At 33.1% G+C, this 17861-nt stretch overlaps 4 protein-coding genes and 1 pseudogene across 5 annotated transcripts, besides 4 other annotated features; 3 read left to right on the top strand and 2 right to left on the bottom strand.

Moving 5' to 3' along the window:
- Positions 1 to 3400: 3400 nt before the first annotated feature.
- TVAGG3_0349400 (actin filament capping) lies at positions 3401 to 4429 on the bottom strand (the record flags this gene model as incomplete). The annotated part of the gene is made up of 1 exon (XM_001306344.2): positions 3428 to 4414. The coding sequence occupies one exon, from the start codon at positions 4412 to 4414 to the stop codon at positions 3428 to 3430; it is 987 nt and encodes a 328-aa protein (XP_001306345.1).
- Positions 4430 to 4499: 70 nt separating this feature from the next.
- Positions 4500 to 5145: a mobile genetic element.
- Positions 4500 to 5145: a terminal%2Cinverted (terminal inverted repeat of Banshee-A1 transposon ID:TVAGG3_0349410).
- Positions 5146 to 5860: 715 nt separating this feature from the next.
- On the top strand, positions 5861 to 8266 carry TVAGG3_0349420 (spectrin binding; the record flags this gene model as incomplete). Its single annotated transcript, XM_001306343.1, has 1 exon — positions 5880 to 8210. The coding sequence occupies one exon, from the start codon at positions 5880 to 5882 to the stop codon at positions 8208 to 8210; it is 2331 nt and encodes a 776-aa protein (XP_001306344.1).
- Positions 8267 to 8342: 76 nt separating this feature from the next.
- On the bottom strand, positions 8343 to 10128 carry TVAGG3_0349430 (uncharacterized protein; the record flags this gene model as incomplete). The annotated part of the gene is made up of 1 exon (XM_001306342.2): positions 8794 to 10128. The coding sequence occupies one exon, from the start codon at positions 10126 to 10128 to the stop codon at positions 8794 to 8796; it is 1335 nt and encodes a 444-aa protein (XP_001306343.2).
- Positions 10129 to 11759: 1631 nt separating this feature from the next.
- Positions 11760 to 11860: a terminal%2Cinverted (terminal inverted repeat of Maverick-3 transposon ID:TVAGG3_0349440).
- Positions 11760 to 17861: part of a mobile genetic element that runs on past the window's edge.
- Positions 13459 to 14453, top strand: TVAGG3_0349450 (kinase-related family; the record flags this gene model as incomplete). The annotated part of the gene is made up of 1 exon (XM_051231039.1): positions 13459 to 14453. A coding segment is annotated over one exon (995 nt), but the record flags the coding sequence as incomplete, so codon positions are not given.
- On the top strand, positions 15006 to 15833 carry TVAGG3_0349460 (annotated as a pseudogene). The gene has a single exon. A coding segment is annotated over exon 1 (828 nt).

The following is a 17861-nucleotide window of genomic DNA, read 5'->3' on the forward strand; positions in this document are numbered from 1 at the left end:
TAGATATAACCTCTTTTCTAACCTCTTTTCTACCCTCTTGAATTTTCATGAATTTCTTCGTAAAGACTTTGTTAAGACTTCTTCGTAAAGACTTTGTTGAGACTTCTTCGTAAAGACTTTGTCAAGACTTCATCGTAAAGACTTTGTTGAGATTTCTTCGTAAATGACCCTAGTAGTATATTTTTGGTGTAAATTTCATGAAAATTCAAGAGGGTAGAAAAGAGGTTAGAAAAGAGGTTATATCTAACCTTCTACCCTAAAATATATTTTTGGTGTAAATTTCATGAAAATTCAAGAGGGTAGAAAAGAGGTTAGAAAAGAGGTTATATCTAACCTTCTACCCTAAAATATATTTTTGGTGTAAATTTCATGAAAATTCAAGAGGGTAGAAAAGAGGTTAGAAAAGAGGTTATATCTAACCTTCTACCCTAAAATATATTTTTGTCTGATTTTACGAAGAAGTCTTGACAAAACATTTACGAAGAAGTCTTGACAAAACATTTACGAAGAAGTCTTGACAAAACATGAAAACATATATAATTTGTGAAAAGCTCCTGGAAGACCTCCGAATAAAAACTTCATTTATGTGGGCTAGAGGGCGCAACGCGCCTGGAAGCCCTCCGAATATATACTTCATTATACTCATTCATCCTCAGGGCTAGAAGGCACGAAGTGCCTGGAAGCCCCACTACCTTTTTTTTTTTTTTTTTTTTTTTTTTTTGTTTTCCATTCATTATATGAAACTGTATAAACTTTATCTTTATCTTTGCATCTTTCATCACTTCCAATATATTTATATTTCAATTTTGATTTATTGGTTTCATATTCATTAACGTTTAATAATTCACAGTCTTCCTTTTTAAATAAATGTTTTATGTATTCAGGATTAAGGATTCTATAATATTGCTTCCCTTTAAATCTTTGAATATAAACAGGAACACCATCCTCTAAAATTCGATAATCCATTTTATCTGGTTTTACTTGTTGGGTCATTTATGTAAGAATAAAAAATAAATTATGTTTAAAATTAATGTTAATTTTTTAATGATTTATAAATAAATATATTTTAATGCATCGTCTATATATAGATGTAACAAAAAAAGTCACTAAACCCATCCTATCCTACTACTTATTCATTGAAAATTATTATATTTTTTTTTATTATTGTAAGAATAAATATTTTTGTTGTTTTAAGGAAATTTCATAAAAGCTTTCTTTCTTTCATCATTTTTTTAAAATGAAATCTTCGATTCACTCTAGCTTTCAATAAAGCTGGAGTTCCAAGTGATATATGGGAAGAATACTTCGGGAAACCAGCAAATGACTATAAAAACATCACAAATAATTCAAAACCAACTATTTCAAGCGATTTTTTCTTATTATCTTCAAATTTCGAAGACTTTTCGGACAGTGTCATTAATTGCAATATCAAATCGATTAAATTACTACATTCGATATGCACATATACTAATATTACACGAAATTTAGGATTTGGTGGCTGCATCCACTTCTCTGGTGACAGTTCCATTGCACAAGACCAATTTTGCTCTATTAAATGCTACACACCAGGCTGGGGAAAGCATTCTTACACCGATGTTGTAACAGAATCAAACAAAAATTTAGTTAATTTAAGTTCTCTTTTTCAATGCGGCCGTGAGAACACTGGATATGCCAGTATAAATCATAACCATGGAGAAAAATCTCTTATTTCTACAAACAACACTAATACGAGATGTGGGGCATGGGCTGGTTATCGTTTTAAGTATAATCCAGTTAATATTAACTTTTGTTGTTTCATTTCTAATGATAACCATTTATTTAACCCAATTTGCATGTGTCATTGGGAAATACCTGATTCTTTTGTTAAAAAATCAATCATCAAAAACAACACAGTTCAAATTGATGGTTCATATAATGGCCTTATATCATCATATCAATCAAATATTACTGTTTCAGAATGCATTTTCATAGAAAACAAAGCACCATATACTTTCAGTGCTGATAGAAATGGTATTCTAACAGTAATAAACTGTACAGGAGATCCTTTGACTGCAAGTAGTTCTCGAGGTACAGTTCACACAGATAAGATGACAACAGATCCTTTTAATCTTACACTTTCGCTTCTTTCATTAGGAAAATGTGAACAGGACTTCCACTTTCATTTGAAAACATTTTAAATAGATCCACAAAGAATAACAGTCTTGTACTTGAAGAACTTATTTCTTTTAATTTTTCTCTTGAAAGTTTTCTAAATTTGACTAAATCATAAATCTATCCTCTTATATATATCAAATTGATGTGATATTTTTAATATACCTGATTCTATACATGCATGAATTATATTTTCAGGAAAAATCGAGATGCTGCAATAATATAATGCTCGGTTTTGCTTCTATTTGCTTCCAATCATTGAATATGAGCCATAATAATCTTTTAAATTCATCTATATAAGATTAACTTTTAATGCATTTACCACAAGATTAAGGTATTAAGCGACAGGAAACCTCAGTCGTATCTAAGGACCTAAAGGAGATAGAGACAACATAATCAGGTATAGAGATGCTACAGAGTTTTCCTGCCATCATTAAAATATTAGGATAAATGAAAAAAGCATTATGATTGAATCAAATAGATTTCTTAACATTTAAGTTGAAATATATTCTTATGAGAGTTAAATTCTCCTTTTTAATTCCTTGCTTCTAAATAAATTCCCACTGAAATATATCATTTTTGGTTTTTTTCATTCATTCTTCAAATGCCTTTCTTGGATGCACAGTCATCAAGGAAATTGCAGACATGCTCAATATCATGGAAATTCTTAATATCAGCAATATATGAGAGATTATCTCTTTGAATGACTTGAGATTTAAGTGATTGTAGATCTTTCTAAGAAATTATGCTAACACATACATCAACACAGTATAACTATTTAATAGGATATAGTTTTATATATAATTTTATAAGTAATATGGTTTTCTAATAAAAAAAAGAATTAAATCACATATTTTATAATTTAACAGCAGCCCTTTTGATTTTGTTCTGGCTTATTTTCTTAATTAATGTTTTCCTTTTGGACAGTTGCGGCTTCATACTGGGAAACATCTCTTGCGATATCATCAATTTAAACATCTATTTGATATCCTGTTAAAGCTGATACTTGATAATATCTGTAACTAGAATGATTGATGTAGGTATCGAGTTGTTCTTGAGGAATTTTCGTTTTTGATTCAAATCTTTGAACTATTGTAGTTTAAGTTCAAATTCGATACAGACACTTTGATACTATTGCCTACTATACTTTATAGAATGTTTTATTGTAATTTTGTTTTAAAATTTTGTTATTTTGATAAATTTTTGTTATTTCACGTGGTTATTTTGTATTTCTAAAAAATTTAGGTATTTCTGGGATAAAAGACCGGTAAAATGTTTACTGGAAGCAGAGATCGAAATCATCATCTTCTGTTCCTTCGAAGAGGACTTCGATTGGAGCGAATTCTGGCATCTTGAGATCGTCGATAAGCTTCATAGCACCCTGGAAAGCTGTGCGCTTGAGTCCCTTGTCAGCGTTCTTTCCGATGTAGACGAAGATCTTGTCTCCGTATCTGACATAGGAAAGGGCATCTGAGCTGAGGACAGCCTTCTTGACAGCAGCGTCCTTGGCGAGTTCCTTGCCATTGGCATCGTAAATAGCCTTGACGAAGGCTGTTTCGTAGGCAGCATCGGAGTTGTCAGCAGCACCGATTTCTCCTTCCTTGCCGATGATGGCGTTGAGTTCCTCGTTCTCTTCGTCTTCGATTCTTGTCTCGGTAGCCTTTGGATCTGTCTGCTTCAAGACTGTAAGTGCTGATGCACCCTTGTTCTTCTCAAGAAGGTTGGCCTTGTTGCCGATCCAAAGGAAGAACTTGCCTGGAGCGTGGATGATGAAAACATCTCCATGGTTGAGGGAGGAGCGAGCAGCTGGGACAAGCTGGAGGATCGGGCGCTTCTTGCCCTTGATTCTGTACATGTCAACCTTTGTGGATGTCTCAACCTTCTTGAATCCGGATGCGACACCACCGTCGAGGTAGCGGACACCACCAACCTTGTCGAAGAGGCCAATGAACTGGTCTGATTCGTGGTTCTGAACTTCTCTGTGTTGCTTTGGAGAGCCGCCAAATCTGTCGTCGAGTTCAACAGCCTTCATAGCTACAGCACCACGCTCATCTGTTGATGATGTGGAGCCTTGCCAGAAGTAGATGTCACGATGGACAAGCTTGCTTGTGCCAACAAGGTATGCGTACAAGTAAAGGTATGAATCGCCTGTGTGGAAAGCACCAATTTCAGCAACCTTGACTGGCTTGAAGTTTTCGATACGCCAGCCACAAAGGCCAGTCCAATCTTCAGCAACTGCGGCAAACTCTGGGTCTACAGCCATGAAAAGTGAAGTGAATTAGAAATTTTATTTTGTCAGAAAAGAATTTATCAAAAAAACTCAGAAACTTTATCCAAATTTTACGTTGTTATAGACCGAAAATAGATTTTTTCGGTTTTCTCTTCAAATAATTGAAAGAATGATACTATTATAGGTTTATTATATTATATAGCATATAATCATGCTATAGCCGAAAATTATAAGTTTTGAGAAGATTGAATATAACACAAATAAATTTGAATGTAAGTTAAATTGCTTGTTGTTTTTAATAGCTATTTAACGAGAAATCCAATATTGCAAAATTCAAATTGAATGATTGAAAGAACAGAAAAAGTCATTCTTTTCAATTTCGAATATGTTTCATTGTATTTATAATTATATGGCAAATAAGATATTTAAACTTGATTTTTGAAAGAAAATTCACAAAATTGAATAAATTCAAATAATTTTTATTCAAAAATAAACTACAAAGTTTGTAATTTAAAATATTTTGTGAGATCAGATTGAATTAATTCAAGGTTCTTTTCAATTAATATTAATGACCATATTACGCATTTTCGAACATTCTAAACCAAATATATAAAAATGGGAGACGAATGTTAAATTTGCTCGACATGGGGGAGTTGTCTGCAAAGTTTTAGCTCTTATCTCTAACAAAAAATTATTTTTTAAAAAAATGACCGAATACGTTTCACAGCGAGAAAAAAATAAAAGGCAAGATAGAATTTTCTAGAAAATTCTTATTTATTTCATTCTTATTTAGCTATTATAATTAATATTCTTCATATCAAAATAACTTGATATCAAAAATTCAAATTCAATTGATTGAAAGCAAGTTGCAATTGTCCGCCTATTTATTTCGTTTGGTTACTATACAAACTATCATAATTTACTAAAAGGGTTTATTCTTATCGGAAACTTATTTTTTTGAAATGTTTACAATAATCAAAATTGCGATTGTAGTTATCGTAGGATTATTGCGAATCGTGGGCTATTCTTCTTGCTCGCACATTATTATCATCTTTTATGGCTATACCATTGATAATTATTTAATTTTGTTCTCGCAAAACTATCGCTTTGATATGTTACCGCGAGGTTCTAAGTGATAGTCACTTTTGTAAACATGATCGCTTGGAAAATTTAGATATCATGCAAAATGATCCTACAAATTGTGATATAATCCAATACACGTCTACATCGCCAGGCAATTTGCCTCTTATCTACTTTTATTTCCTAATTTTTTATCAATTTTATTAGATATTTATGTTTAAATATAAAAATTTGAGAACCAATACTAATGGATATACAAAATATAAAATATTTTCTAATAAATAATAGAAATTGAATTTGGAATTCTTTCAAAAATTGAATTTTCAGGAAGATGAACATGAATTTATAGCTTATTTGCATAAACTAATATATTTATCTCATAAGTCCAATAAATAAAATGAGATTTTGGTCCAATAAAATGTCAAAGATTTTGGCCGAAAGTTACACTAACGAGAAGTTCGAATATCTTCAAAAAAGATTTTCCAAATACATAGAAACGGAGATAATGATCCGAGACATTTCCTCTGAAGAGGATATTGATTGCATTTTTGCTTACATTCAAGATAAAAATGTCGAAATCCCTTTCGTCTTACATTGCATTAACGCATTTTCACCAGAAAACAAATTGCATATCAAAACATATGCAGAGTTGTTCTTTAAACTTTACGATACCTACAAATTTCCAATATACAATAATAACAACAGAGCACTTGCTTCCTTATTCTACCACAAGTACAAGATTCCATACATGGAAACATATTACAACAGGAAATACACGCCAGATGATCCAGAACAAATTTACGATGTATTCGAGAAAAATTCCATTAATTATTACATCATTAGAGATGATTTAGAAGGTCTCAAGACCATCCCCAACCTTACACCCAACAAGCATCCCATCAAATTCGAATTAACTCCACTCCACATTGCCTGTGACTATGGAGCAGAAAAATGTTTCTTTTACATGTTGGAAAAAGGTGCAACAATTGATTACCAATGCCTTGAATTTGCTATCAGTTCAAAGAACAGAAAGATTATTGAAGAAATCCTTAAACATCATGAGCTGACACAAGATCATTGGGAGAGATCAACACGTCAATTTGATTTCGAATTTTTCAAGTTCATTGATTCGAAATATCACGGAGAAAAGAAAATGCAATGGACATTGATGAATGCTGATTTATTAACAACATTCTATTTCTATTGTTTCTATGCAAATGATGAATACACGAGGACACAAGTTTTATTGAAAATTTTGAGTTTTCCTGTCATTGATTTTTTGAATTACTTTTTTGTCGAAGAGAAAAACGACATAAAAAGGGATTATTCACGAGCAGATCCTGTTGAACAAGTAACAAGAACATGTGATATGAATTATATAAGAAAAGTATTTGATATGGGATTATCCCTTGAACCTATTTTTGATACAAATGCTTTGTTTTATGCTGCTGAAGTTGATAATGAAGAATTAGTTGATTTTTATGTCGACAAAAAAATCGATTTAAATAATTTTGATGAAGAATGTTGTTCTTGTTTACATAAGGCTGTTTTTTATGGTTCACAAAGAACAATGATTCAGTTAATGGATAAATACAAATTACCTGTTGATTTCTGTAATGATGCATTAAAAACTCCTTTGTTTGAAGCAGAACATCCAAAAATTGCAAAAATTTTATTAGATAGAGGTGCTAAAATTAAAGTTAAATTAGATACAGGTTATATGCTGTTAAAAGATGCTGTAATGAGAAATTATGATATTACGGAATTTTTAGTGAAAAATGGTGCAGAAATACCAAATGATATATTCGAAGAAATGGTTGAAGAATGTATGCCTGATGATGATGATCATGCGAAAACAATTCTGTTGTTGGGAGGAAAAATTCCAAAAGATTATAACTCTTTTTATAAAGTAATAGAAGAGAATTTGGTTAAAAGCATTGAAGCGTTTATTAAAGTTGGATATGATCCGAACAGGAAATCAAAAGATTTTCCTTGTCCACTTTATAATTGGATGTGCAGACAAATTAAACCTGAAGCTTTTGAAGCATTACTTAAAAATGGTGCTGATCCAAATGCTACTTTTAGAAACTTACCGATGCTGCATATAGCAATGATTGCAAAGAATGATGATTACGTAAGAATTCTTCTTCAAAATGGTGCAAACCCGAATTCAACAGGATTGAAAGGAAATGCTTTACAATTGGCTATTGATACCAAATTTAATATCAAAACATTTTTGAAGTATGCAAAAGGTTTTAATTTCAACACAAAAGTTATTGAGTTGCCGCTGATGTTTTACTTGGTCAAACACAACATGGTTGAAGAAATATCAATTGCTTTGAATCGTGGCGCAGATCATGAAATTAAATATAAAGGTTTGTCACCTTTTTTATATGCTGTCAAAATTGATGCGAGGAAAGAAACTCTGAAAGTGTTGATTGACAACAAATGCGACACATTGGCAAAGGATGCGGATGGAAGAAATGCATTACACATTGCTATAAAATGTGTTCCAAAAACTGTTATTTTGAAGAATTTGATCGAATTAGTTCCGAATTTGGAAGAATTGAAGAAAGATAAAGATAATGCAGGGTTGAATCCATTCGAATATGTTCTGGTGTACAGATCTAAACCTGCTACAATCAATTTAGCCTATGACAATCTGTTTTGTGATGTCGATTTTGATAATATCCCACAAAATAGATTTTCCGCTGCAATACATTTGGTTTATAATTGTTTGAAAGAATAAAACTCTATTTATATTTGATTGACAATAATTTGAGCTTTTTTAAAACCCAATTAAGTATTTTCTGTAGTAAAAGTCATAAATATCAAAAAGTTTAAAAGTTCAAATAGTTTTTCATTTTAATTCATGACGCAAAATATTGTGATGAGTTCAAAGCAAGAATGAAAGTTCATCTTAAGGATGCACTCACTACTTCCTGATATTCTCTAAATTTTCCTGACAATTGTTTTATTTCTCTATATCTCTTCTTGCCTGCAATCGACATTTTTAGAAAATTTCAGAAAATGGTCAGTGCATCCTTACATTTCAGTTAAAATAGAGCTAATCATTTAAAGCTATGAACAGTTTCAGAGAGAACTTTCATATTTCTTCAGACTGTTTCAGAGAACTATATTTACGCAGATTGTTAATATAGAAAAGTTTAATCCCATATTAACATCAAGTTCGAAATGTAATATTTTAAGTCAATTCATGTTCCCAAAAAATCTTTCATATAAAATCATATCTTCGAATGTAGAAACCATAAATCGTCAGTATTATAAACATATATTATATTAAATAATAAATTTTTATAACATCAATAAAATTAATTAGTGCTCTCATATGTTCCTGTTTCATCATAAGTACCTGTTTCATTTTCAGTTGTTTCCTGTGTCTCTGTTGTTGTTCCATCTTGTGTTTCTTCTGTTGTTGTTGCATCTTTTTCTGTAGATTCATTTTCAGCAGCAGAGGCGGCGGCAGCAGCTTCCTTTTCTGCTTCTTCCTTCTCTCTTCTTGCTTGTTCTTCTGCTTCTTTTCTTTCTTTTTCAAGATTAAGGGCTTCTTGTCTGTCAGCGAAAGAAATTGGTTCTTCGTCAATCTTTTCAAGCCACGGCATCATGAGAATGACATCTGACTTGAAGTTCTCAACAGAAGTAACTGGAGTGCCATCGAAAATTATTGTATTCATATTCTTAAGATTTGCAAGAACATGTAAGTCTTCGAGGTTCTGTATAGCAGTCTGATGCATATCGAGGACTTTAAGAGCTGGAAGATCCTCCATTCCTGGGAATTTTTCAATCGCATTCTCTCCGAAGCTCAAATTTTCAAGTTTATCCATACCAGCAAATACTATTATTGGTATTTCTGTAATTGCGTTCTGATCGAGCTTAAGAACCTTAAGATTAGAAAGATAAGCGAAAGTTCCAAATTTGAAGTTCTTTAACTTGTTTTGGGACAAGTCAAGCTCTTCAAGATTCGATAACTGTGAGAATGCAGTCTGTGAAATGTACTTAATAGCGTTCTGTGAAAGATTTAATTTCTTTAGCTTTGGAGTATTGAATTCTCCAAGGGAACAGAATTTATTCTGCGATAGATCGAGAATTTCGAGTGATGGGAGGCTAATTCCATCGAAATTAACAACTTTATTTTCTTGTAAGTATAATTCTTTCAATTTTGGTAAACCATTAAGTGGGGAAAGATTTGAGATAGAGTTTGTTTTGAGTGATATGTAGAATAAAGCTTGAAATGTTGATAAAGCAGAGATATCAACAATATCTGCTTCTGCAACTGAAAAAGAAGTAAATGCGAATGAAAGAGAGCCTTCTTCGACTGGTTGGAGGTCGGATAATCTCTCTGCAATGAACTGTGGTGATAATCTGAGTACTTCTTCATCTTCAGGATCTGGGGTTTCTGGATCAGGAGCAATTTCTGTCTTTAACTGTGTGACAATGTTTTGAGCGAATGGGATGAATTGATCTTTGCTGAATTGCTCTGGTTTTTCTAAATTTTCAAGAACGTCAATTAAATCTTCTCTTGAAAAGCCATTTGGAAGCTTAACTTTCTGCATAGCGAAGTCGATTGCCTTTTGATAGCCAATTTCACCCTCAAGAACTTCTTCTTTAGCAAGAGCATCGAAAAGCTGGCCTAATTCCTCTTCCATTTTTAGATAACGTATGCATAAAAGTGACACTTCTAACTAACATCAGACTTTTTACAATGATCATGAACAATTTTTATGCATATCTTGCATCGATAACTATCTCCAGCATTATCAATGTTTTTGTATCTCAAGATAATTATATATAGTCAGGAGAAAAAGGTGTAAACCGGGCAAAAAGGTGTAAACCTTAAATTTTTAGGGATAAAAGTAGGAAAGATATTGTCCTCATATGTGTGCGATCTGGGAGGTATGATTAGTTCAAAAATTCGAAATAGATTTAATAATGATATATTAGCTATTATATGATAACATATATAAATAATAACATAAATAGTTTCCTTATATTGTAGAAATTATAATTCTTTGAAGAAAATGGATATTTAAAATCTCAAATAATCTTGAATTTTTCATCAAGATGAGGCTTAGTGATTTAAATGCTAGTCCATTACATTGTACTTCAATAGCATATAATATATGCTCGATCATATTTATATGAATTAACTATCAAGCAGCAAGAATACATAAAAAACCTTATCTAAAAAGGTGTAAACCATATTGAGAAAGCTTGCTTTTTTAGTATGATCACAACAATCGATTCCACATTAGAAAATAAAATTATTTTTTGCGCATCAATAATTGAATTGATTTTTTACCACAATAATAACAAATTCAATTTAAAATTTGAGCAACAGACTTCAATAAAGAATAATTTAAGCCTACATGATGTGTATCTATATTTCTGACAATATAAATGCTATAACTTCAATTTGAAATTACAAATTTGATTATTCCAAAAATTTTTGAAAATACAATTATATTACCAATAAAAACATTGAGATAGAATAAAAGCTATCTAATGATGAAAGAAATAAAAGTTGAACAAAAATGAACGTTTATAATTTTTTCATTTTGGATAATCCATCTCCAACATAAGATCTCTTCGAAAGACCCACGCCAAATAACCCAATATTAAGGATTTACAGATGACTTAGATCATTCTCCTTAATATTTGCTGATGAAGGAGAAAGCAATTTCTACAAAGAATTGTTAATTTCATTGATAAAAACGAATAAAAATATTGTTTATATTCTATTTTAAATCTCTAACAATGATTTTTTGAGTATTATTAAAGTTTTTTTTTAAAATCAAATCATCTAAATACCGTTCCCAACTTCTGGAAAACGGTTTTTCACCCTTATGATCAGTTTCAGACACTTTGGGAGTCTCCCAAACTTTGATATTTTGCATTATGATAGAGAAACGTGTCTAGTTTAACGCACAGTTGTTTTAAAGGCAAATGATGATATCACATGAAATTATCAAATTATCAAATTTTGAAGTACCAGTCCAAAGGGTTAATTAGATCCTACACAGATGTGCGATAGTGAAACATATGTGTTCTTGATTTGAGAAGTCCTACTGATAGAGGTATGAATCTCACAGCTTTGTGTGAGTGTGTCTGACACTTGTATAGAGTGGAATATGCGCCGACATATATTATATAATAACATGTAGTTGATAATTATGAAAAAATAGAATTCGATGCGAATGATATTGAAAGTTGTTTTGTAATTTGATATTTTTCTTATATGTGTTAATTAGTAAATGGCTTGTTTGTTGTGATTGAAAAAAAAAAAAAAAAAAAAAAAAAAAAAAAAAAAGGCAGTGGGGCTTCCAGGCACTTCGTGCCTTCTAGCCCTGAAGATGTTTAGTATAAATGAAGTTTTTATTCGGAGGGCTTCCAGCCCATAAGAAATTTTTCCCAAGACCCAAGAGGAGGACCGAACCCCAGCCGACCAGCCGTTGACTTTTTTGTCATGATTTCATCGTAAATGTTTTGTCATGATTTCATCGTAAATGTTTTGTCAAGACTTCTTCGTAAATGTTTTGTCAAGACTTCTTCGTAAATGTTTTGTCAAGACTTCTTCGTAATGAGCGTAAATGACCCAAAAATAATGTTTATGTTAGAATGTTAGATCTAACACGTTTTCTAACATGTTTTCTAACATCGTAGAAAACTCATGATTTCTTCGTAAATGTTTTGTCGAAACTTCTTCATCGTAAATGTTTTGTCAAGATTTCATCGTAAATGTTTTGTCAAGACTTCTTCGTAAATGTTTTGTCAAGACTTCTTCGTAAATGTTTTGTCGAAACTTCTTCGTAATGAGCGTAAATGACCCAAAAATAATGTTTAGGGTAGAAGGTTAGATCTAACCTCTTTTCTAACCTCTTTTCTAACATCGTAGAAAACTCATGATTTCTTCGTATATGTTTTGTCAAGACTTCTTCGTAAATGTTTTGTCAAGACTTCATCGTAAATGTTTTGTCAAGACTTCTTCGTAAATGTTTTGTCAAACATGAACGTAAATGTTTTGTCAAGACTTCTTCGTAATGAGCGTAAATGACCCAAAAATAATGTTTATGTTAGAATGTTAGATCTAACACGTTTTCTAACATGTTTTCTAACATCGTAGAAAACTCATGATTTCTTCGTAAATGTTTTGTCGAAACTTCTTCATCGTATATGTTTTGTCAAGACTTCTTCGTAATGAGCGTAAAGGACCCAAAAATATAATTTAGGGTAGAAGGTTAGATCTAACATTCTAACATAAACATTATTTTTTGGTGTAAATTTCATGATTTTCAAGAGTTTTCTACGATGTTAGAAAACATGTTAGAAAACATGTTAGATCTAACATTCTAACATAAAATATATTTTTGGTGTAAATTTCATGATTTTCGAGAGGGTAGAAAACTCATGATTTCTTCGTAAATGTTTTGTCATGACTTCTTCGTAAATGCTTTGTCGAAACTTCTTCATCGTAAATGTTTTTTACTTCACTTAAAATGCCACGTAAGCTACGTAAGAATATACGTAAGAGGAAGAGAGCATTGAAACATCCAATAGTAAAACTAACACCACAACAACAGTTGCAACAACAAATTATGAATGACCCCACTATGTTGCAACAAATGTCAAGCAACCCTATGCTTTTAAACCGAGTTATTGGTGCACAGAGTGGAGGTTTAAGAGCGGCACTTTTAGCGAAAATGGCAGGCTATGGTGGAGCTGCAGACGGAACAGCCTATAACCCTCAAAGTCAAATGAATTTGAGTTCACTCAAAAATCAAATAACAGATGTCAAAAAGTCAAACATAGACATACAGAAGCAAATAAGTGAAAACGAAAAGAAACTAGAATATGACAGACACACAAAGAAACTCAATGAGTTAAACGTAGAGAAAAAGAAGAAAGAAGAACAACTGAAAGAACTAAGTACAGAGGAATATGCGAAAAAAGTGTCAGAAAAAGCAGCAGAAGTAGCAAAAATGGAACAAGATGTTATAAATTTGAAAAACCATACTACTCAATATAAAGTACTGAAAGATGAAGAGATAAAACAAAAAGCCCTGAAGACATATATGGATAGCGATGAGTATAAAAAAGAAGTTGAAGCAAATGTAAAGGCAGAAAAACTTTTACAGTTGCAAAACCAAACCGTACAGTATGAAAACTTAGCACAAGAAAGTAAAAATAACGACGCAGCCATGCAAAAGGCAATGAAAAGCGCAGAATATATAAAAGCTAATAATGACTGGTTAGATGCCCAAGCCAACGCCAAAGCAGCCCAGCTTATAGGGTCAATAAGGACAAAAATACAAGCGGATGAAGACAGTTCAAATGAAGCTTTAACGAATGCTGACTTTAAGAACGCCTTCGAAGCTCTTCATAGTAAGGTGAAACAAGTGAACGACTTCTCATCTGGAAAGAAACTGAAGTCTGAAGGTTTCGACAACGAGTTAAGAGAAGTAGCACAAAATATGACGAAAATAACAGATGCAGCAACGAGACAGGCAGTTCAAAGTGCCTATGACTCCGTTAGAGCAACTGTTGTGGAAAGTCAAGAAAAAGAGTTACAACAGACCAAAACAGACCTAGTAAATGCTTTCTTAAAAACGAAAAGTCAGGTAGGACATTACGCTGCAGATGGAACATATGTGCCAGCTGGTGGAACTTATATACCACCAAACCCTCCAAGAGAAGCACCTGCACCAGGACTACCTAGAACATTTACATCGTCACATGGACACAGACACAGGCATGCACCAAAACCAACACAACAACCAACACAACAACAACAACAACAACAACCAGCACAGCAACCAACAGTTCAAAACCCTGCACAACAACAACCACAAACAGAGCAAGGACATAAAAGAAGTAGAGAACAAGGAAACCAAGAATTCTTAAAAATGCTTAAAGAAGAGTGTGGTTTCCCAGATACTGTTGACTTTAGTGACAGATATAAAGAAGCTATTAGAAAGTTCAAGGATGGAAATACTGACCCGAACCTATTTAGCTTTATGGCTCAGCACCAAAACGGATATAATCTCAAACCTGGAAAATACAAGCTCGCTAAGGATATGATTTAATAGCATATCATCCAAATGACATGGATGAATTTACTCCGAGATATTTGATGTCAGAGCTAAATGACAATTCAACTTTCGTCATGAAACGCGTAAAAAATAGAGACGGAACGAAAGAACAAAAGCTTATGAATGCGGATGACGTAGATAGGGAAATTGTTGAAAACGGTCTCGGAATATATGAAATGCCAGCAGATGAGGTACAAGAAACTCCACAGGAAGAAGTTCAGATACAACCAGACATGGAAGAAATAGTTCAGCAACAACAGCTAGAAGAGCCTGAAGGAAACGAACAAGTCCTTCCTTTGGAAACTAACTTCACAGAACTAGATGAAGATTTGGAACAGCCGAAAAATCTTGACCCTCAACAAGAGTATGCGGAGAATATGGAATATTTCCAAGAGTCTAAAAAAAATTCGGCTGACATAGTAGAAGAATATCGAAAAATGTTTGCCGACATACAAAAGACTCCAGCACCAGATGAAAATATTCAGCATAGAATGGAAGAACTGAAAAAAAATGTACACAAATACAACAACCCTTTTTACTTACGAGCATTTAACGTTCAATCTTCGGATGAACTCGGTGAAGATAAAAGGTTAAATTTCAAGAAAACATATAGAAATGAAACATTGTTTAAAGTTCATTCAGAACCTAACCAAGATGGAAACAAACCTAACTTTTGTTTCTGCAGACGATGGAACTACAATGAGATGGGGTCATAAAGCTAACCCGGATAGGTGGTTCATAAACTTACAACCACAATTCCAAGAAGTTGTAGACGCAATGGAAGTGAATGGTGAACCAGATATAGCTGGTATTTTCAGCGCGGCTTTAATGCCATTGAAAGATATGAAACATGCAGATATTTTGGACCAGTATGAAATGAACATGGCTGATGGAAATATAACACCTGACGTTCTAAAACATTTATCTCAAAGAACTACACAGAACCATAGAGATGGTATATTTGGTGAAGAGTTTAGAAAGAAAGTTAGGGAGACAGAAGGAAGAGAACCTATTGTACATGACCTTGCAAACGAAAGTTTACAAAATGTCATAAAAACTTACTTTGCAGACAATGAACCGAGAAGGGATGAATATTTAAGAAAACTCAATTGGACAGTACCAAATGAAATGTTAGTATTGAAAAACATGTTCCTTGACAAAATAAAACCAACTACAGAAATAAACGACGCAAGACTGAAAGATTGGGTAAAAGCTTTCCCATTCACAAAAGATATAGTTGGTAACATGGAAAGAAAACCAGAATGGCTACAAAAACATATATTTGGAAACGAGCTTATTCCATATGGACAGGCTCTGTTTGAAGAGCTTGAACCGGAAACTCAGGAAAGAGTCATGCAAACAATACGCGAAGACTCAAATACAAACTATGACAAAATCTTTCTAGGATATAGGTTACCTGAGAGGGCGACCAGAGCCCAAAGGCAAAAAGGACATGGGAAATTTACAAACATACTAGGTGAACATGAGGCAAAGATGCAACAACTTCAAGCAGAGGGCAATGAAGGAAAAAGAAGAGTTAAAAACTCAGTCAGGAAGAAAGTAAAGCTTGGTCCACGTGGGTTCTATTATGACATATAAATCCAACTATTCTATATTTTTACTCATATGAAATGTACGCCGCTCAGAATATAACGCCAACAGTTTTGGATGCTATGAATGGAAATGTTTCCGAATGGTATAACGAATGCGACAATGCCATTAGAAGGTCAGAAATAGTTCCTGGAACTTACGAATATACAACTGCTGTTTCTTATGGAAACGTAGGTGAGTTTGGAGAAGGTTCTTCAACAACAGTAGATATTGCTTGCGACAGGTTTCATATAATTTCTATTGACAACTCTTTCTTATACGTGGAACAAGACATTGAAATAAAACCTTCTGCCAAGTTGTCTGACAAGAAAGGTTGCAATGGAATTTTCTATGTCGGATACCATATGCTCCAGAAGTTTCATGGGATATAAGATATATTCTAACTCTGACTTAGTTCAAACAGTAACATGGGCAAACTATGAATGGTTCGCTTTGAGAAACTCAGTACAACCACAAGCTAGAGAAAAACAGACCAGTATGCAACTATTGAGAAAATAAGAAGACTTGACCCTAACGTTCCAGGAGTTTATGTTAACCTTTCTGGACAAACTGCAGCAGCAGTAACCAAAGTAAAATTGAAACTTAGAGTTCCTTTGTCATCTTTCCTCATCTTCAGGTTTTAAGATACTTGCCAAACTGGGCAGGAAAATTTCTATCGAACTTACTCCAAGCAAAAATAACTTAGTCATTGCACCAACACAAGACCCATTCACTCTTACAGAAGTAGTGGGAACAAATAAAATGTCATTCGCCGACTTTTTGCAAAAACAAAGTTGACTTAGACTTTGGTTTCTCAAACCTCAACACTGAAGTAAACTATTATTTCAATGCTGCTGGAGATGCTTGGGACCCAGTTAAGTTCACATGCGAAAAGTTTGAATGCAAGAGAATAGAAAGCAGACTTGCAGTCTATATGTTGGACCCAGATATTTCAAATGCTTTAGCTGCCAAATATATTGCAGTTCCACTTATGTTCCCTATACACCAAATATCTGTCAAAGACTTTGCAGGTGAAGTTGGAAACCAAAGTGCTGACCCAGGTGCAAGAACAGATATTGCTTTAACAACTGCAATGAAACATGCAGATACTATGTTGTTTTTTTCAGACGAACTATAAATGACTATTCTTGTTTCTACAACCCTGGTATTAAATATCATATAAACATAGATGGCAAATATTATCCAAGAGAAGAATATTCTACAGTTGAGGATATGAGGTCATACAACTTGACATTAGATGCTATGAACTTTAACAACAACTTCACACAACCATTAACCCTGAAATGCAAAGTTCTATTATGCCATATGTGAAAGTATGGACTCATACAGGAGGTCAAAAAACTCAATATACAAATGGAGACCGTTCAAACTTTTGGCTTGGCATTCCATTTGCTGACTCAGAAGACTTTATGGGTGGTATTTCAACTGTTGGTACTGTACAAATACAATATACTGGTGACAGAGACGGTCCAGATGAACTGAGAGCAAAGAAGTTTACAAAACCAATAGCACTTTTCACGGAAGATGCTCTTTTGAAGATTCGTTCGATGAAAACCTGCTGGGGCTCCTCAGATTGGCATAACGACAGCTTCCATCGAGCAGATTTTGGCAGCAGGTCAGTAAGTTGTTCTTGAACTGACTTCTCTCCGTCAAATATTGACAGTACGCCAGTTTTGATATAA

Source organism: Trichomonas vaginalis, chromosome V (assembly GCF_026262505.1).
Source record: "Trichomonas vaginalis G3 chromosome V, whole genome shotgun sequence".
In the NCBI taxonomy this organism is placed as follows: domain Eukaryota; phylum Parabasalia; order Trichomonadida; family Trichomonadidae; genus Trichomonas; species Trichomonas vaginalis.